The sequence below is a fragment of the Rhodnius prolixus genome, unplaced genomic scaffold, assembly GCF_049639745.1.
Source record: "Rhodnius prolixus isolate KJV_2025 unplaced genomic scaffold, Rpr scaffold_8, whole genome shotgun sequence".
Lineage (NCBI taxonomy): Eukaryota > Metazoa > Arthropoda > Insecta > Hemiptera > Reduviidae > Rhodnius > Rhodnius prolixus.
Window position 1 is genome coordinate 9,954,767 of NW_027411593.1, and position 13,940 is coordinate 9,968,706.

General features: G+C 36.5%; 1 protein-coding gene across 8 annotated transcripts in view; it reads right to left on the reverse strand.

Annotated features, from left to right (window-relative positions):
* The window catches only part of Reph (Regulator of eph expression), a 206,271-nt gene that overhangs the window by 157,360 nt on the left and 34,971 nt on the right, over window positions 1-13,940 (reverse strand). For 6 of the 8 annotated variants that reach the window (XR_012456343.1, XR_012456342.1, XM_074121660.1 and 3 more), the window contains one exon: window positions 1,633-1,746. The exons of the other annotated variants lie outside the window; for them this stretch is intronic. Coding sequence is in view for 4 of the 6 variants with exons in the window: in XM_074121660.1 (XP_073977761.1) it covers window positions 1,633-1,690 (58 nt within the window). In the remaining 2 variants the exon portion in view is untranslated. The remainder of the gene's footprint in view (window positions 1-1,632; window positions 1,747-13,940) is intronic. 8 annotated transcript variants of the gene reach the window in all.

The window sequence follows — 13,940 nt, forward strand, 5'->3', positions numbered from 1 at the left end:
GAGGCCAAAGTCATTTTAGACGTCGTGGTGAGATTATCAGGAAGAGGAAAAAAGAGTTCTAGCTGTTAAATTGGGATAGCAGGATAGGGGCTTTTGTAGGAATGGATTGTTTCAGTGACAAAAGGTCTTTGTGAAGGATGATGTTACGGACATATAGGGAGCATGGCGGAGGACTTTTGATTGGAAGGATTGGATGCGAGAGATTATTGGAGGGTTTAGTTGAGCCCTACAGCTCTCTGATCCGTAAGTCCAGATGGATTTAAGTATAAGTCTTGTAGTGGGTTAATTTTTTAAGGGCCTTTAGTTTAGAGAATTAGGTCCGATCATGCGTCTTAGTTGTCCGCACCTTTTGTTTAGCTTTAATCCATTTTTGAATACCAGAAGAATGTTGCAAATAAAAGTTTTACTTTTACGCGAATGCTACAAGGATTTAAATTTAACAAAATAAATTGTTAAAAGGCAATTCATACGCTCAGCCTTTTTGTAATTTTATTTTTTCTAACGAGTTAAAAACAAAAACTTTTCACGTAAGGGAAACCAATAATAAAAACCATTATCTGGTACCTTTTTTTATTTCATCCAGAAATTTTCTAGCACACCCGATAATTACGGAAAGAAATATAACATTATCTAACCAGCGTGTGCATCTTATTGATCTTAGTCTATAAATAGACTAACATTACACTGAGCAAATATATTAGTCTTATCGACAACTAATTCTAAGTTTAAATCAGGTTAATTTAGAAGATTTCACTCGCAATTTACCGGCTATTTTGTATACAAACGTATTTCTAATATTTTGTCTGTCCGTTTTATACTTTATGAATGTATCTGTCTGAGTTTAAATTTCTTTTAACGGAAAATGCAAGCTTCGTAGTAAGTCACAACAATACGTTTCCCCCCCCCCTTCAAAAATGATCATTTTATAGCCTCCTTAATTCTATGTGAAGTCTATTTCCACTCTAAGTAAAGTAAAGTAGTAAAGTAATCGCCTATTTTTTCAGGCGGGGCTTAACGTCCAACTACCATTTACTAGGTGTCGTGGACGGAGGCGACTAGCAAACGTACTTTACTATTTCTCATTTAACCAATAAATAAAATCTAAGGCCAAGACCAGGAATCGAACCCAGTACCACAATGCATATTAGCTTTGCAGGTCTCTATTTCCACTCTATTGTGAAGGACATTTTTGAAAGTACAATCTATTTTGGATGGGACAATTCTATGGTAATCAATCATTTGTGGTCTAGGTTTTCCAGATCAGTCTTATTTTAAAGACTTAATTGATGTTCCTTAACTGTAGTAACCACTTTTTAAAAAGACCCCTTCAATTATTACTGTAAACAAACACAACCACTAAAACTCTAGCAGCTAAGTCATCAGAGTTGTCTATAATATAATACTATAAGCTGCTTTAAAATAGCTCGGACTGTGATCCGTTTTTTAGCTTTAGTTCTGAAAGCCACCTGGGGGCCGCTTTTATAGTATTTTGGTTTTTAATTAAAAAAAAATGCTAATCAAAATAAATGGCATTTATTTATTGTTAAAATTAAATTTAACAAAGTTGAACTTAAAAGCCCAAAAGTTAGCAACAGAAAAATTAATTAAAAAAAAATATCATTTGCTACTTACTTGACATTTCATAAAGGGGGACTTTCAACTGTATACACAACTTTCTTTCCAATTTCATTAACACTGTTAACGAAATAAAAATAAAGATTCCACCTTTTTAATCACTTTTCATTCCTGAAAATAAATTTTCAATTTAAATTTATAACAAATAATAAAAATAAACTGATAAAATTGAAAAAAAAAAATTGTAAATAACGAACAATGAGAAATATGATGCCTCTTATTTAGCAAAAAAAATAAATTAAAAATTAAATAAACAATCACATTAATTAAACCAATCGACTCCCTTCTTAACCGCAATCAATTTAAATAAATATTTTATTTCCAAAAATAATTGATTTCATCCTCTTTTCACTACATCAAAATTATACCTTTGACTTGATCCAGTCGTAGCATGCATTTTTATTGTATTCCTGACCTGTTTCGTACTGTCATCCATCAGCAGATATAGATTAATTATTATTTTGTAAAGATTTCGACTTGGAAACATACGAGGGTCGTTTGAAAAGTCCGTGCAAAAATAAAACCTACTTAATTTTTGGGGGTAAACCTTTTTTATTTTTCAACATGGTCTCCTTTTAGGCTTATACACTTTGTCCAACGCTGCTCTAGTTTGTTGATCCCTTCCGAATAATAAAATTTGTCCAAGTCTGAAAAATAGCCATTCGTTTCTGCAATCACCTCCTCGTTTAAATAAAATCTTTTTCCCGCCAGCCATTTCTTCATATTGGGGAACAAATAGTAGTCCGAGGGAGCCAAGTCTGGAGAATAGGGGGGGGTTGTGAAACGAGTTGGAACCCTATTTCCATTAATTTTGCGACCACAACTGCTGAGGTGTGAGCTGGTGCGTTGTCGTGATGGAAAAGCGACTTTTTTTGTGGGCCAATCGTGTGCGTTTTTCTTGCAGCTCGGTTTTCAAACGGTCCAATAACGATGAATAATATGCAACTGTAATAGTTTTACCCTTTTCCAGATGGTCGATGAGGATTATTCCTTGCGAATCCCAAAAGACAGTCGCCATAATCTTTCCGGCCGAAGGAACGGTCTTCGCCCTTTTTTTGGCGCAGATTCCCCCTTGGTAACCAATTGTTTAGATTGTTCTTTGGTCTCAGGAGTGTAGTGATCCATGTTTCATCCACAGTGACGAAACGACGCTTAAAGTCCTGCGGATTCTTCTGGAACAGCTGCAAACCGTCCTTGCAACACTTCACACGATTTTGTTTTTGGTCAAGCGTGAGCAATCGCGGCACCCATCTTGCGGATAGCTTTGTCATGTCCAAATGTTGATGCAAAATATTGTGTACCCGTTCATTCGAGATGCCCACAGCACTAGCAATCTCACGCACCTTCACTCTTCTGTCATCCATCACCATATCATGGATTTTATCAATGATTTCTGGAGTAGTAACCTCAACAGGGCGTCCAGAACGTTCAGCGTCACTTGTGCCCATATGGCCACTCTGAAAATTTTGAAACCACTTATAAACTGTTCTAATCGAAGGTGCAGAGTCACCATAACGTTTATCAAGCTTCTCTTTAGTCTCCTGAGGCGTTTTGCCTTTCATAAAGTAGTGTTTAATCAACACACGAAATTCTTTTTCGTCCATTTTTTGAAAATCACTCGACTTCCTCGATTCAAACGAATGCCAAACACTAAGAAATAGACCGATCTGGCTGAAACTTGGTGTGTGTTCTTCCAAGAGATGCTACTAACTAAACATAACCTCGATACGCGCCAGTGGTGCTGTCTCTCTGACTTTGCACGGACTTTTCAAACGACCCTCGTAAGTGAAGTAGAAATCTTTACACAATACTAATTAATCTATTCCTAATGATGGAAGAAAATCTGAAAACGATCAGGGATACAATAATTTTTTTTTTTTAAATTCATTTATTTGCTACCTGTATAAAAATAAATATACACCAGGCAAATTGTTTTAATAGTACAAGTGACAGTATAGGATGCGAAATCTGCCCGGCAAAGACGACGCACACCGCAACCGTAAGGACGCAGGAAGAGAGAAATCAGCCAGTGCTGACACTCTCGGGAATTCTAGTTGTGGAAAGGTCTAGGTTAGATCACGAGGCCAACGTCGTTTTAGACGTCGTGGGGGATTATCAGGATGGGTTGATGAGGAAAGAGTTTGAGCTGTTGGATTGGGATCGCCAGGATAGGCTTTTGTGGAAGTTGAGGAATCGTGAATGGATTGTTTCAGTGACAAAAGGAATATTTAGGTCTTTGTGAAGGATGAGGTTAGTGACATAATAGGGAGCATTTACAATACGGCGGAGGACTTTTGATTGGAAGGATTAGATGCGGGAGATATTGCAAGGTTTAGTTGAGTCCAGATGGGTTTAAGTAACGTAGAGAGTTAGTTTGTTAGGTGTGGTTAGTTTAGCTTTAGGTCCCATCATGCGTCTTAGTTGTCCGTACCTTTGGTTTAGTTGTAATCGTTTGAGTCTCGTGTGTGGATTCCACGTGAGTCTACTGTCCAAGTAGAAACCCAGATAGCGTACTACGTTCGAGGTAAGGATGGGATTGTTGAGTATGAAAACACTGGGGCACGTTTGACGCCTGAGCGTGAAAGTTACTTGAACGCTCTTGTTTTCATTAATTTTTATGCGCCAATGGGTGCACCAGCTTTCAATTAGGTTGAGGTGCTCTTGAAGGAACTTGGAGGTTTCGGATGGTTCTGAGTGGGTAGAGAGGATGGCAGTATCGTCAGCATAAGTAGTGATTAAGGTGTTTGGGTGGGTAGGAATATCAGCAGTGTATACGGTGTAAAGGATGGGACCAAGGATGCTGCCTTGTGGATACAATAAATTGAATGCTATTATCCAGCCCTGCGAACCTAATCACATTGTTCAATTAAAATTATACTGTTAAAGGAAGGATGAAGGTTCTGCCGGGAAGTCCTAATCTAAAATCAAATATTCTTTGAGAAACAGTTTCAAATCGAAGTGGTAGTGATGATAAGTCGATAAGAGTGGACTCGAAAACGTTGTTCTTTAGGAGATTTTTGATAATATTTCTATCGGAATTTCCGTTTAACATTTTACTCACTTATTAAAACTGTCCGGTAGGGTTGATCGTCAAAAAGTGCACGAAAAAGAGTAACGTTGAAAAACACTCAACTTTGACAATTTGTTTCTCTTTTTCTATAAAAGATAGAATTCCCAAATTTTCTTTATAATATAGAGCAAGCCCTCCTTTATAACTGCAATTTTTTATAACAACCCAGATATAATAGATTTTGAGCAATAAGTTAGCAAAAACTGGAAAAAAAACGACATTTTCAGAAAATATGTACCAATAAACTGAAACAGCACATTACTGTGACGCAACAATTTCAATCTTTTGAAATCAAATTTTCTGAAAAGAGTATTTTCAGGTAATCTCTTCGCAGACAGGTCCACTGTCTTCAAATCAATTGGATCGATTTAGACATTCTCTTCAATCTTTCGCCTCTTCACTCTTCCAATCACCTCACAATGTTCGAACCGCTTCACTATTTTTTTTAAATATCGGCTAAAGTTTTGCGATTATATTCGCCTTAGCTCGTTTTATTTTCCTTCGATTCTAGTCGATTTCTTTCATCGAAGGTAGATTCAATCATCAGTTTGGTTTAGAAAATTTAACTTACAGTAACAAAGTTCAATTGTCTTACACTTGATGATTCGATAGTATTCACTGAGCTGAATAGTTTGTTAAAAAGTATAGTTTCTTAAGAAGTTTTCTAATTGGATCTTAAATTCTCTACACTAAGCTGATGATGAAGCAACCTGTGAGAATGGTTGAAAATCCGAAACCTGTTAGAACTAATATTTTAGTCAATATTTTTGATTTGATTTGATTTTTTTTAAATCCGTACATAATCCTTATTAATTATTAAATGACACGTTTGCAAAAAATGTTACTGGATTTGATGTCTCTGATCAATTATGTTCTTATGGTAGGCGAATTCCTTTCGTAATGCCGACGCTGTTTTGACCCCTATTTTCTGCAATTAATGAGAAATTTCTGCCTCAATTTTTAAAATAACCACTATTCATGGTACATCTTTCGAAAGGTGGATTGTATGTAGATGTTTTTCCGTGAGTAGTGCACGTTTTAAACTTATATAATATTTTTGAAAAAAATATAAAGTCCAAGTAATTTTGGAAAAAATTAGAAGATTGCTATTTCTTATGTTTGGAACTTGATATTATTATTTTGAAAAATAAATTAGCTTATTTAAAAGGTAATTTAACATTCTTTCTAATGAGCTTATTGAAAAGTAGTAATAAAATTAAAAATATCTATAAAACGGAGCAGAATCGAGCCATAGTTTATATAGATTTTTTTGTTGCAAATGATGCCCAGAATCGCCTCCCGAAGTTTCGACCACTCCTCCGTGTACATCCTGTATAAAAAAAGAGGTAATAAACTCTGCTTTAATGAGGATAGCCAGGACAGGAATTCTGTCTAAAGTTATGTGGGGATGGGCGTTCAAAATCTAATTTAGCGATGAAGTCAACGTAAACACAACTTAAAGCATCATAAACGAAAAAAAAAAATGGAAACTGCTAGGTCTTATGTACATCATTACCATGGCAACCGCTGAGATAAATATAAAAATCATTAATGTAAAACGTTCAAGTGTTACGACTTTATTTTAATGATGTCTCTTCATTGTTTTGTGCTTAACAGTTGCAGCATTCTCAGAGGGAATTTTAATTTTTTTCTTTAATGAACGAAAAAGAAAAACGAACCTGGATGAACCACTAACATACCTTTTGCTTACTTCATTTATTACATTCTTAAAAAAGAAAGCTTTTCCAAAATCATTTTCTCCGGAAAGGTTTCAACTTAAGTAGCTGGAAAAATCGATGGAACCGTTTTTCAGAGAATCCATTTTGCAAAGACATAATTTTAGTCAACTGCTTGTCCCATTTAACTTGGAATTATTGTTCAAAAAAAAAAAAAAATACATTTTTGAGTGAGTGAAAGGGCACTCACTTCACTGCCCTTAAATTGTGCTTTATTTCTCCCACATACAATTCAAACCTCTTCAAAATTCTGTCATTCAGTCAGTCCAAAAGGCTCGTAACAACGATCGTAACATAAAGAGTTTAATTTCTGCTAACGCTGTGCCCGGATGGATGTACACACACCCGAGTACGAATTTGAAGATGCCATTGGCCTTTTTCGTTTACTAGACAGACATCACCAGCTTTTGCGTCTTTCATTTCCAAATAAATTTCCGAAATGTCAATGTTAACTCTATTACAATCAGTGAAGCTATTGATGTTGCGATATATGGCGACTCCACCGGCTTTGCGACTTTTACCATTCGATTGTTCTTGAGAAGCCCTTTCCAACCGTATACGATCACTGTATTTGGTTTTGGCTTTTCGACGCGTAAAGGCCGACATTATATATTTTTGATATTTTTTTATTCTAACACCTTTATTTTATTCACTGTCACTATTTTACACTAATGTTTTATATACAATCGATAGATTTTGACGACAGCTGACAATTAAAACTTAAACGAACATCGTAGCTTTTCCGAGACTAAAGTTATACTAATTGCAAATCTCGATACGCAGAAAATTATCTCATAATGGATGCGCTTCCCCCTCCACTGCGCGCGATGTGTCACAGTCCTCGCTTATCGTAATGAATTCTTTGATCCTTTAGCTAGCCAGTGGTCTAATTTAATTTTGGATGTAGACGATAGATTCGAAACTACAATGCCAAACTGTATCCCCCGATTTTGTTATCATTAGATTTTTTGGATTGCCACCATACTTGTATGATTCAAATTTAAAGACGTATTCACGTCAAAAAACTTCATTTTGTATACCAGAAAACTGAGGTCATGACCTTTCCGATTTCAAAGTCGAGTTCTCTTGATCAATTGGCTGCCAACCATTGCTTTGATTCCTGTTTCGTTTCTGCTTTGCGTTGGTTTCGTTGTAAAACAAAAATATCTGCGCATAACAGTCGGATTTTTATTAAATGGTGCAAAACAACGTTGCATAATTTTCGTGTCAAAATTATTTTTTGTTATTTAGCAGTTAAAAAAATGCAGAAGCCTATCTTGCACTAAACTTTCCTAATATTTACTCTATTCTTGACGTTTAAATGAGCTGATTTGAGTTGGTTTTAATGTACCCACGGTAGCAGCTAACTCAATACACTTTTAATCGCCGATCGTCCAGCGCTGCATACTATGTAGTACCTTCTCGAAGTGTTCATTTATGATTGCAGTTTTTAGAATTCATAACCATAGGTTTTTGAAAGGCTAAAGCTGTTCCTCCGCCGCTATTTGGAAGAACCTAGCATTTTTCAAGATTTACTTTCTTTTGCCGGAACATAGAGACATAGAGATGGCAACCCAAAGATATATTCGTGTAATGTCTCAGTCTGTTTAATAAGTGAGTATGTGGCCTTGAAGTGAGTGCATGCAGTGCACTGAATTCGAGTTTTTTCCCCCTTGATTCCAGGAACTTCAAAATTTTCGAAACAATTGGTTAGGTAAATATTTCTCTTTTATTTGAATTATTTTTCAGGAAAAATTATTTCAGAAGTTGATTTTTCTCGTCTAAAATGTGATTTCTCTGTGTTCTATAGTATCATCTTTATCTTGAGTAATCTATAGTATCACCTTTATCTTGAGTAATCTTTAATCTTTGACGTTGGGGAGGCGTCCCTCTCTAAAAGACGATGACAGTTGACCTCTGTTCACAGATGTTATCCACGTATATATTCTTTGTGACAGCTCACAATTTTGTTAAGCACATCTGATGAATAAGTAAATCTGACATTGGGTAAATGATGAGTTGTAAGAGAGGATGATCTATTGACTTTATGCCGTCAATGTTCGGGTGTGCTGATGGACTTACCATACATCTTATACAACCCGGATAGCCGGAGACGTCAGATATCTAATTTGATATTTAAGAAGTGGGTAAGGCTGATTAAAAGAGGATTTTCTGGAATGAAAACATTCGGGAATCGGTTAAAACGGATACGAGAGCATTTTCTGGAGGGAGTCGAGAATTAGAAGATGCCAGGTCTTTCACCCATTATTGAATAAAACTCCATATTCTTTATATCTAATCAAGAAGATTTAGCTCATCACGTATATCTAATCAAGAAGATTTAGCTTATCGTGATAAACTGCGGCGATATATTTAAAATTGAGATCCTTCACAAAGCTCAATGTAGCTTAAACTAAATATAGAGTACAAAACGTCGCAATAAAAAAGTTTGCTATTTCTTAGCATTCTGTTATATCCAGGCCCCTGTTTACTACCAGACCGATTTGATGGCATGGAGCAGGGATGGGGAAGGAGAAAGAAAAGAATGTAAGGAACTATGTTTAACACCTTCTAGTCCTATGAACGAAGATTAAAGGACACCTACAAACCATAGCCAAGGAATTGGGATGGAATTTTTGAACGGATTCTCTTAATATTGGCAAAAGGTTGTTTGTTTCCAAGTAGCTGGGGAATTCAATAAAGAACCTCCCTTCCGGCCAGCGAAATATGCGGGTCCATCGAAGGAATGAGCCTGGAAGAAAGAATAGGCCTCGGGGGCACACCGCCTTGTAACTCACCTAGCATTAATATTTTATAGGGAAGAATGATTATTTGCCAATTTCAGTAAAAAATGTCCTTATTATTTACACCGTCAATAATGGAAAACCGCAAAAATGTGAAGGGAAAAATGCACACCCGCAATTATAGAAAATAAAGATTTAAAAAACCATTTAATGACATGGAAGTTTAAACTAAACGAGTTTTCATTGCATTAATGCTAAAGCATTTTCACAATCTACAAATACGGTTACATAACTAACCTTCGCATTTTAATAGCTGGTAATAATTAGGGTTTCCCAAAACATATTATTTACATATTAAACGCGAGATCAAGTATCTAAAGAAAAAAATAATAATAAACAATAGCCGGTTAGGGATTGTACAGGATAGTCGGGTTTTACTAAAATAACTTTACACAAAGAACAGGTTGTAATATATATAGTTAACTACTTTACTTTCATTTATTCCCAGAAATTATGGCGCTTTTACTTACAAGTTTTACTAATTTTGCGTCGAAGAAAAATACTTTGTGGTCCGCTAAATGCGGAAAAAATATGTACAAGAAGTGGAGATCCTAGCAACAACACCTTGATCCGCCTCCAGCCGACTTCGGAAGACATATTTCTCGTAAAATTCCAAAACATTCGACGTCAACTAATGTCACAGAAGTTGTACTATCTCTTCTTCGCAAGTCTTGTAAAACTATTTTTTCTAAAAGCTGAGTTATTTTTAGTTCTTTACCAAATGGTTAAATACTTGTTAGTATATTTCGAGGGCTTCTTTACCAAACAATCGCCTCAGTTCAAGATTGCAAGGAACCTCCAATCAGCATCCTCATTTCTGGGGCTATATATTTTTCCTTGGCACATTCCTAACCCTAGCATTTTTTTCTCTCTCTTTTCTTTGTCCTGTACCCAAAAGAATGTGTACTTATCTCTTAGTTTGAAGTTAATCTTCTATGTTATTCTGTTTGTTCTGCCATTAAGTTTCGAGAATATGATCGTTTTTTTGGAGGGTGGGAGTTGTTTAAAGGTGTGAATCTTCTGTTGCAGGTTTTTTTAAAAAAAAATCTTTTATTGTAATTTACCACTGCAACAGTTGTTGCAACAAGCAAATATGGTAAATAAAAGGAAATCATGAGTGGAGAAGGCACCCAGTGGTGCCACTCCAGTAACGTGCTTTGCTCTCACGATAAGAGAAGATCACGAGGCCATCTTCTCTTCAATCTCCTTGGTGGATTACCTGGTAAAGTGGAGGAAGATTGGTGTTCTATGAGAGGGTTAGGATGAGCTGCTGTAGAGAGGAATGAAATTTGAGAAAACGAGTGTTAGCAAGATCCTGTAATGAAAGGGATTTTGAAGTCATTATGGATAGTGAGGTAAGATACAATAGAACGGAGCGTTAAGAAGTTTTCGAAGTATTTTTTGGACTGTAATGTCTGGAGGCGTAGAAGAGTTGGAACACTTAGTCGATCCCCTCATACTTCGATGCCGTATGACCAAATAGGTCCGCAGTAACAGTAGATATAAGGGTCTTTTGTTATGTAGGTTAAGTTTCGAACGTTTGTCAAGTAGTCTGCCGAGAAGTGTTGTAGCGTTGGTTAGTTTCTTGTCTTTTCGAGTCTAGTATGGGGGATTCCATGTCAACCGTTTGTCTAGGTACAGTCCAAGGTAGCGTACTTTGTCCACAGTTGGTATAGGAATTTGGTTTAAGATGATGGGAGGTAGGAGTGTAAATACTATAAATCTGTTACAGGCTCGAAACGATTTTTTGAACGTTTTTGCAAATTCTTTTATGTAAACAGACAGATGTGTATACATATTTCTTTGTGTTGTTCGACCTTACTTGGTCCGTCATTAGCAGGAAATCGTGTAGTACTGTGTCACTTCTTGATATAATGTTCCTATTGGTTATTTTTTACCTTTGATGATTTATAAAAAAGGGTGAAAAGTACGCACGCACTTACTTTTAAGAAAACGGAAACTGCGGAAATATTAAAATGGGATTTTTTTAAGCATTTTCACAGATAGCGCCTAATTTTGGAAGGGATTTTATTTATATAAGTAGAATAAAAACAAATTTAGAAAAAGGAAATGATAATTTAGAAAATAAATACCTAAATTTCGAATAATAAGTTTTGATAGATGAGTGAACAAAAACCTACAGAATTCTGTTTCATATAAATAACTGTTGCGGGTCCAGAAGTCTGGTATGTAAATTTCACACCCGACTACTTTTTGTAAATTCAAAGATCCTTCTAGCCATCAATTCATTGAGTAAACTCACTTTACAACATTTGACACGCACGTCTAAAAACTGTTAAAAAAAACAAAATATTCTAGAGAAATTTTGAATAACGTTATATAAGAAATTAGATGAAGAAGGCAATGCCAAAAACTATTTAGAACGTTGTGACAACTCTCTTACTTCAGCGAATTCCTGTCTGAGACACCCTGAACGAATAATAATGATTGTAAGATGACACAATCAGCTGGGTTTTTTTTAAGCGCAGATTAGATTTACGCAGATTAGATTCTGCAGAAGGTCCTTTTAAAATGTCATTTTAAAATTATGAGGGATTCGTTGTTAGGAAACTACGAGGGTCGTTTGAAAAGTCCGTGCAAAGTGAGAGAGATAGCACCACTGGCGCGTATCGAGGTTATGTTTAGTTAGTAGCATCTCTTGGAAGAACACACACCAAGTTTCAGCCAGATCGGTCTATTTCTTTGTATTTGGCATTCGTTTAAATCGAGGAAGTCGAGTGATTTTCAAAAATGGACGAAAAAGAATTTCGTGTGTTGATTAAACACTACTTTATGAAAGGCAAAACGCCTGAGGAGACTAAAGAGAAGCTTGATAAACATTATGGTGACTCTGCACCTTCGATTAGAACAGTTTATAAGTGGTTTCAAAATTTTCGGAGTGGCCATATCGGCACAAGTGACGCTGAACGTTCTGGACGCCCTGTTGAGGTTACTACTCCAGAAATCATTGATAAAATCCATAATATGGTGATGGATGACAGAAGAGTCAAGGTGCGTGAGATTGCTAGTGCTGTGGGCATCTCGAATGAACGGGTACATAATATTTTGCATCAACATTTGGACATGACAAAGCTATCCGCAAGATGGGTGCCGCGATTGCTCACGCTTGACCAAAAACGAAATCGTGTGAAGTGTTGCAAGGACGGTTTACAGCTGTTCCAGAAGAATCCGCAGGACTTTAAGCGTCGTTTCCGTCACTGTGGATGAAACATGGATACATCACTACACTCTTGAGACCAAAGAACAATCTAAACAATGGGTTACCAAGGGGGAATCTGCGCCAAAAAAGGCGAAGACCGTTCCTTCGGCCGGAAAGATTATGGCGACTGTCTTTTGGGATTCGCAAGGAATAATCCTCATCGACTATCTGGAAAAGGGTAAAACTATTACAGGTGCATATTATTCATCGTTATTGGACCGTTTGAAAACCGAGCTGCAAGAAAAACGCCCATGATTGGCCCACAAAAAAGTCCTTTTCCATCACAACAACGCACCAGCTCACACCTCAGCAGTTGTGGTCGCAAAATTAATGGAAATAGGGTTCCAACTCGTTTCACATCCCCCCTATTCTCCAGACTTGGCTCCCTCGGACTACTATTTGTTCCCCAATATGAAGAAATGGCTGGCGGGAAAAAGATTTTATTCAAACGAGGAGGTGATTGCAGAAACGAATGGCTATTTTTCAGACTTGGACAAATTCTATTATTCGGAAGGGATCAACAAACTAGAGCAGCGTTGGACGAAGTGTATAAGCCTAAAAGGAGACTATGTTGAAAAATAAAAAAGGTTTACCCCAAAAAATTAATTAGTTTTTATTTTTGCACGGACTTTTCAAACGACCCTCGTATCTTTAATGCAATCGAAAAACTTTTCCACATATTTGAATTTTTAATGAATTATAAAAGAAAATTCTCAAAAATTACGGTGAAGAAAGAAGAAAAATTTAAAAAAATTATGTGTGACACTAACTTCCGTTTCCCTTACCGCAGTTACGTAATTATTTAGCATTGTACAATCTGAATATAATAAGTAAATATGATGAAGCGGTATAGGGTGTTTATCGAGATAAATGAGAGAAACTGCTCAGTGGTAGCCTACTCTAAAAGATATCTGGGATGTTAGTGATGATCTTCAGATCTCTAGGAAGTCGTGGGACCATTGGCGATTCAGTTGGCGAAAAAGATTGTTAGGAATGTCAGAGGAGGCAGGAGACACTACGAGAGGTTCAGAGCAAGTAGAGAGAGCAGTATGGGGAACTTTTGGCGAGTTGCTGTACGAATGGGGATGTTGAGGTCGTTGTGAAGAGTAAGAAATGAGCGACAACTATCTGTCGGAGTAGTTTCGACTGGACCGTACTGTCCATATGTTTGTAGGATTTGGCTGAACCCCACAGCTCTAGTCCGTTAGTCCACACAAATTTTTAGGATAGTGTTGGTGGAGTACATCATAGTTTGAGTTTATTTGTGGCAATATGGAGCGTCGTCTAGGTACTCTATAAAGAAATTAGTAAACTACTTCTGCCACTAGGACATTTTGAAATCAGAATACAACCTCACGACCTTTCTGCACACATGAAACTCAAATAATCGTTGGAGGGAATAATATAACCATTCGACAGGAGAGAGAGGTTAGACTGAGTTTGAAGAAGTAAAAGTTTAGTCTCAAAAACTGATA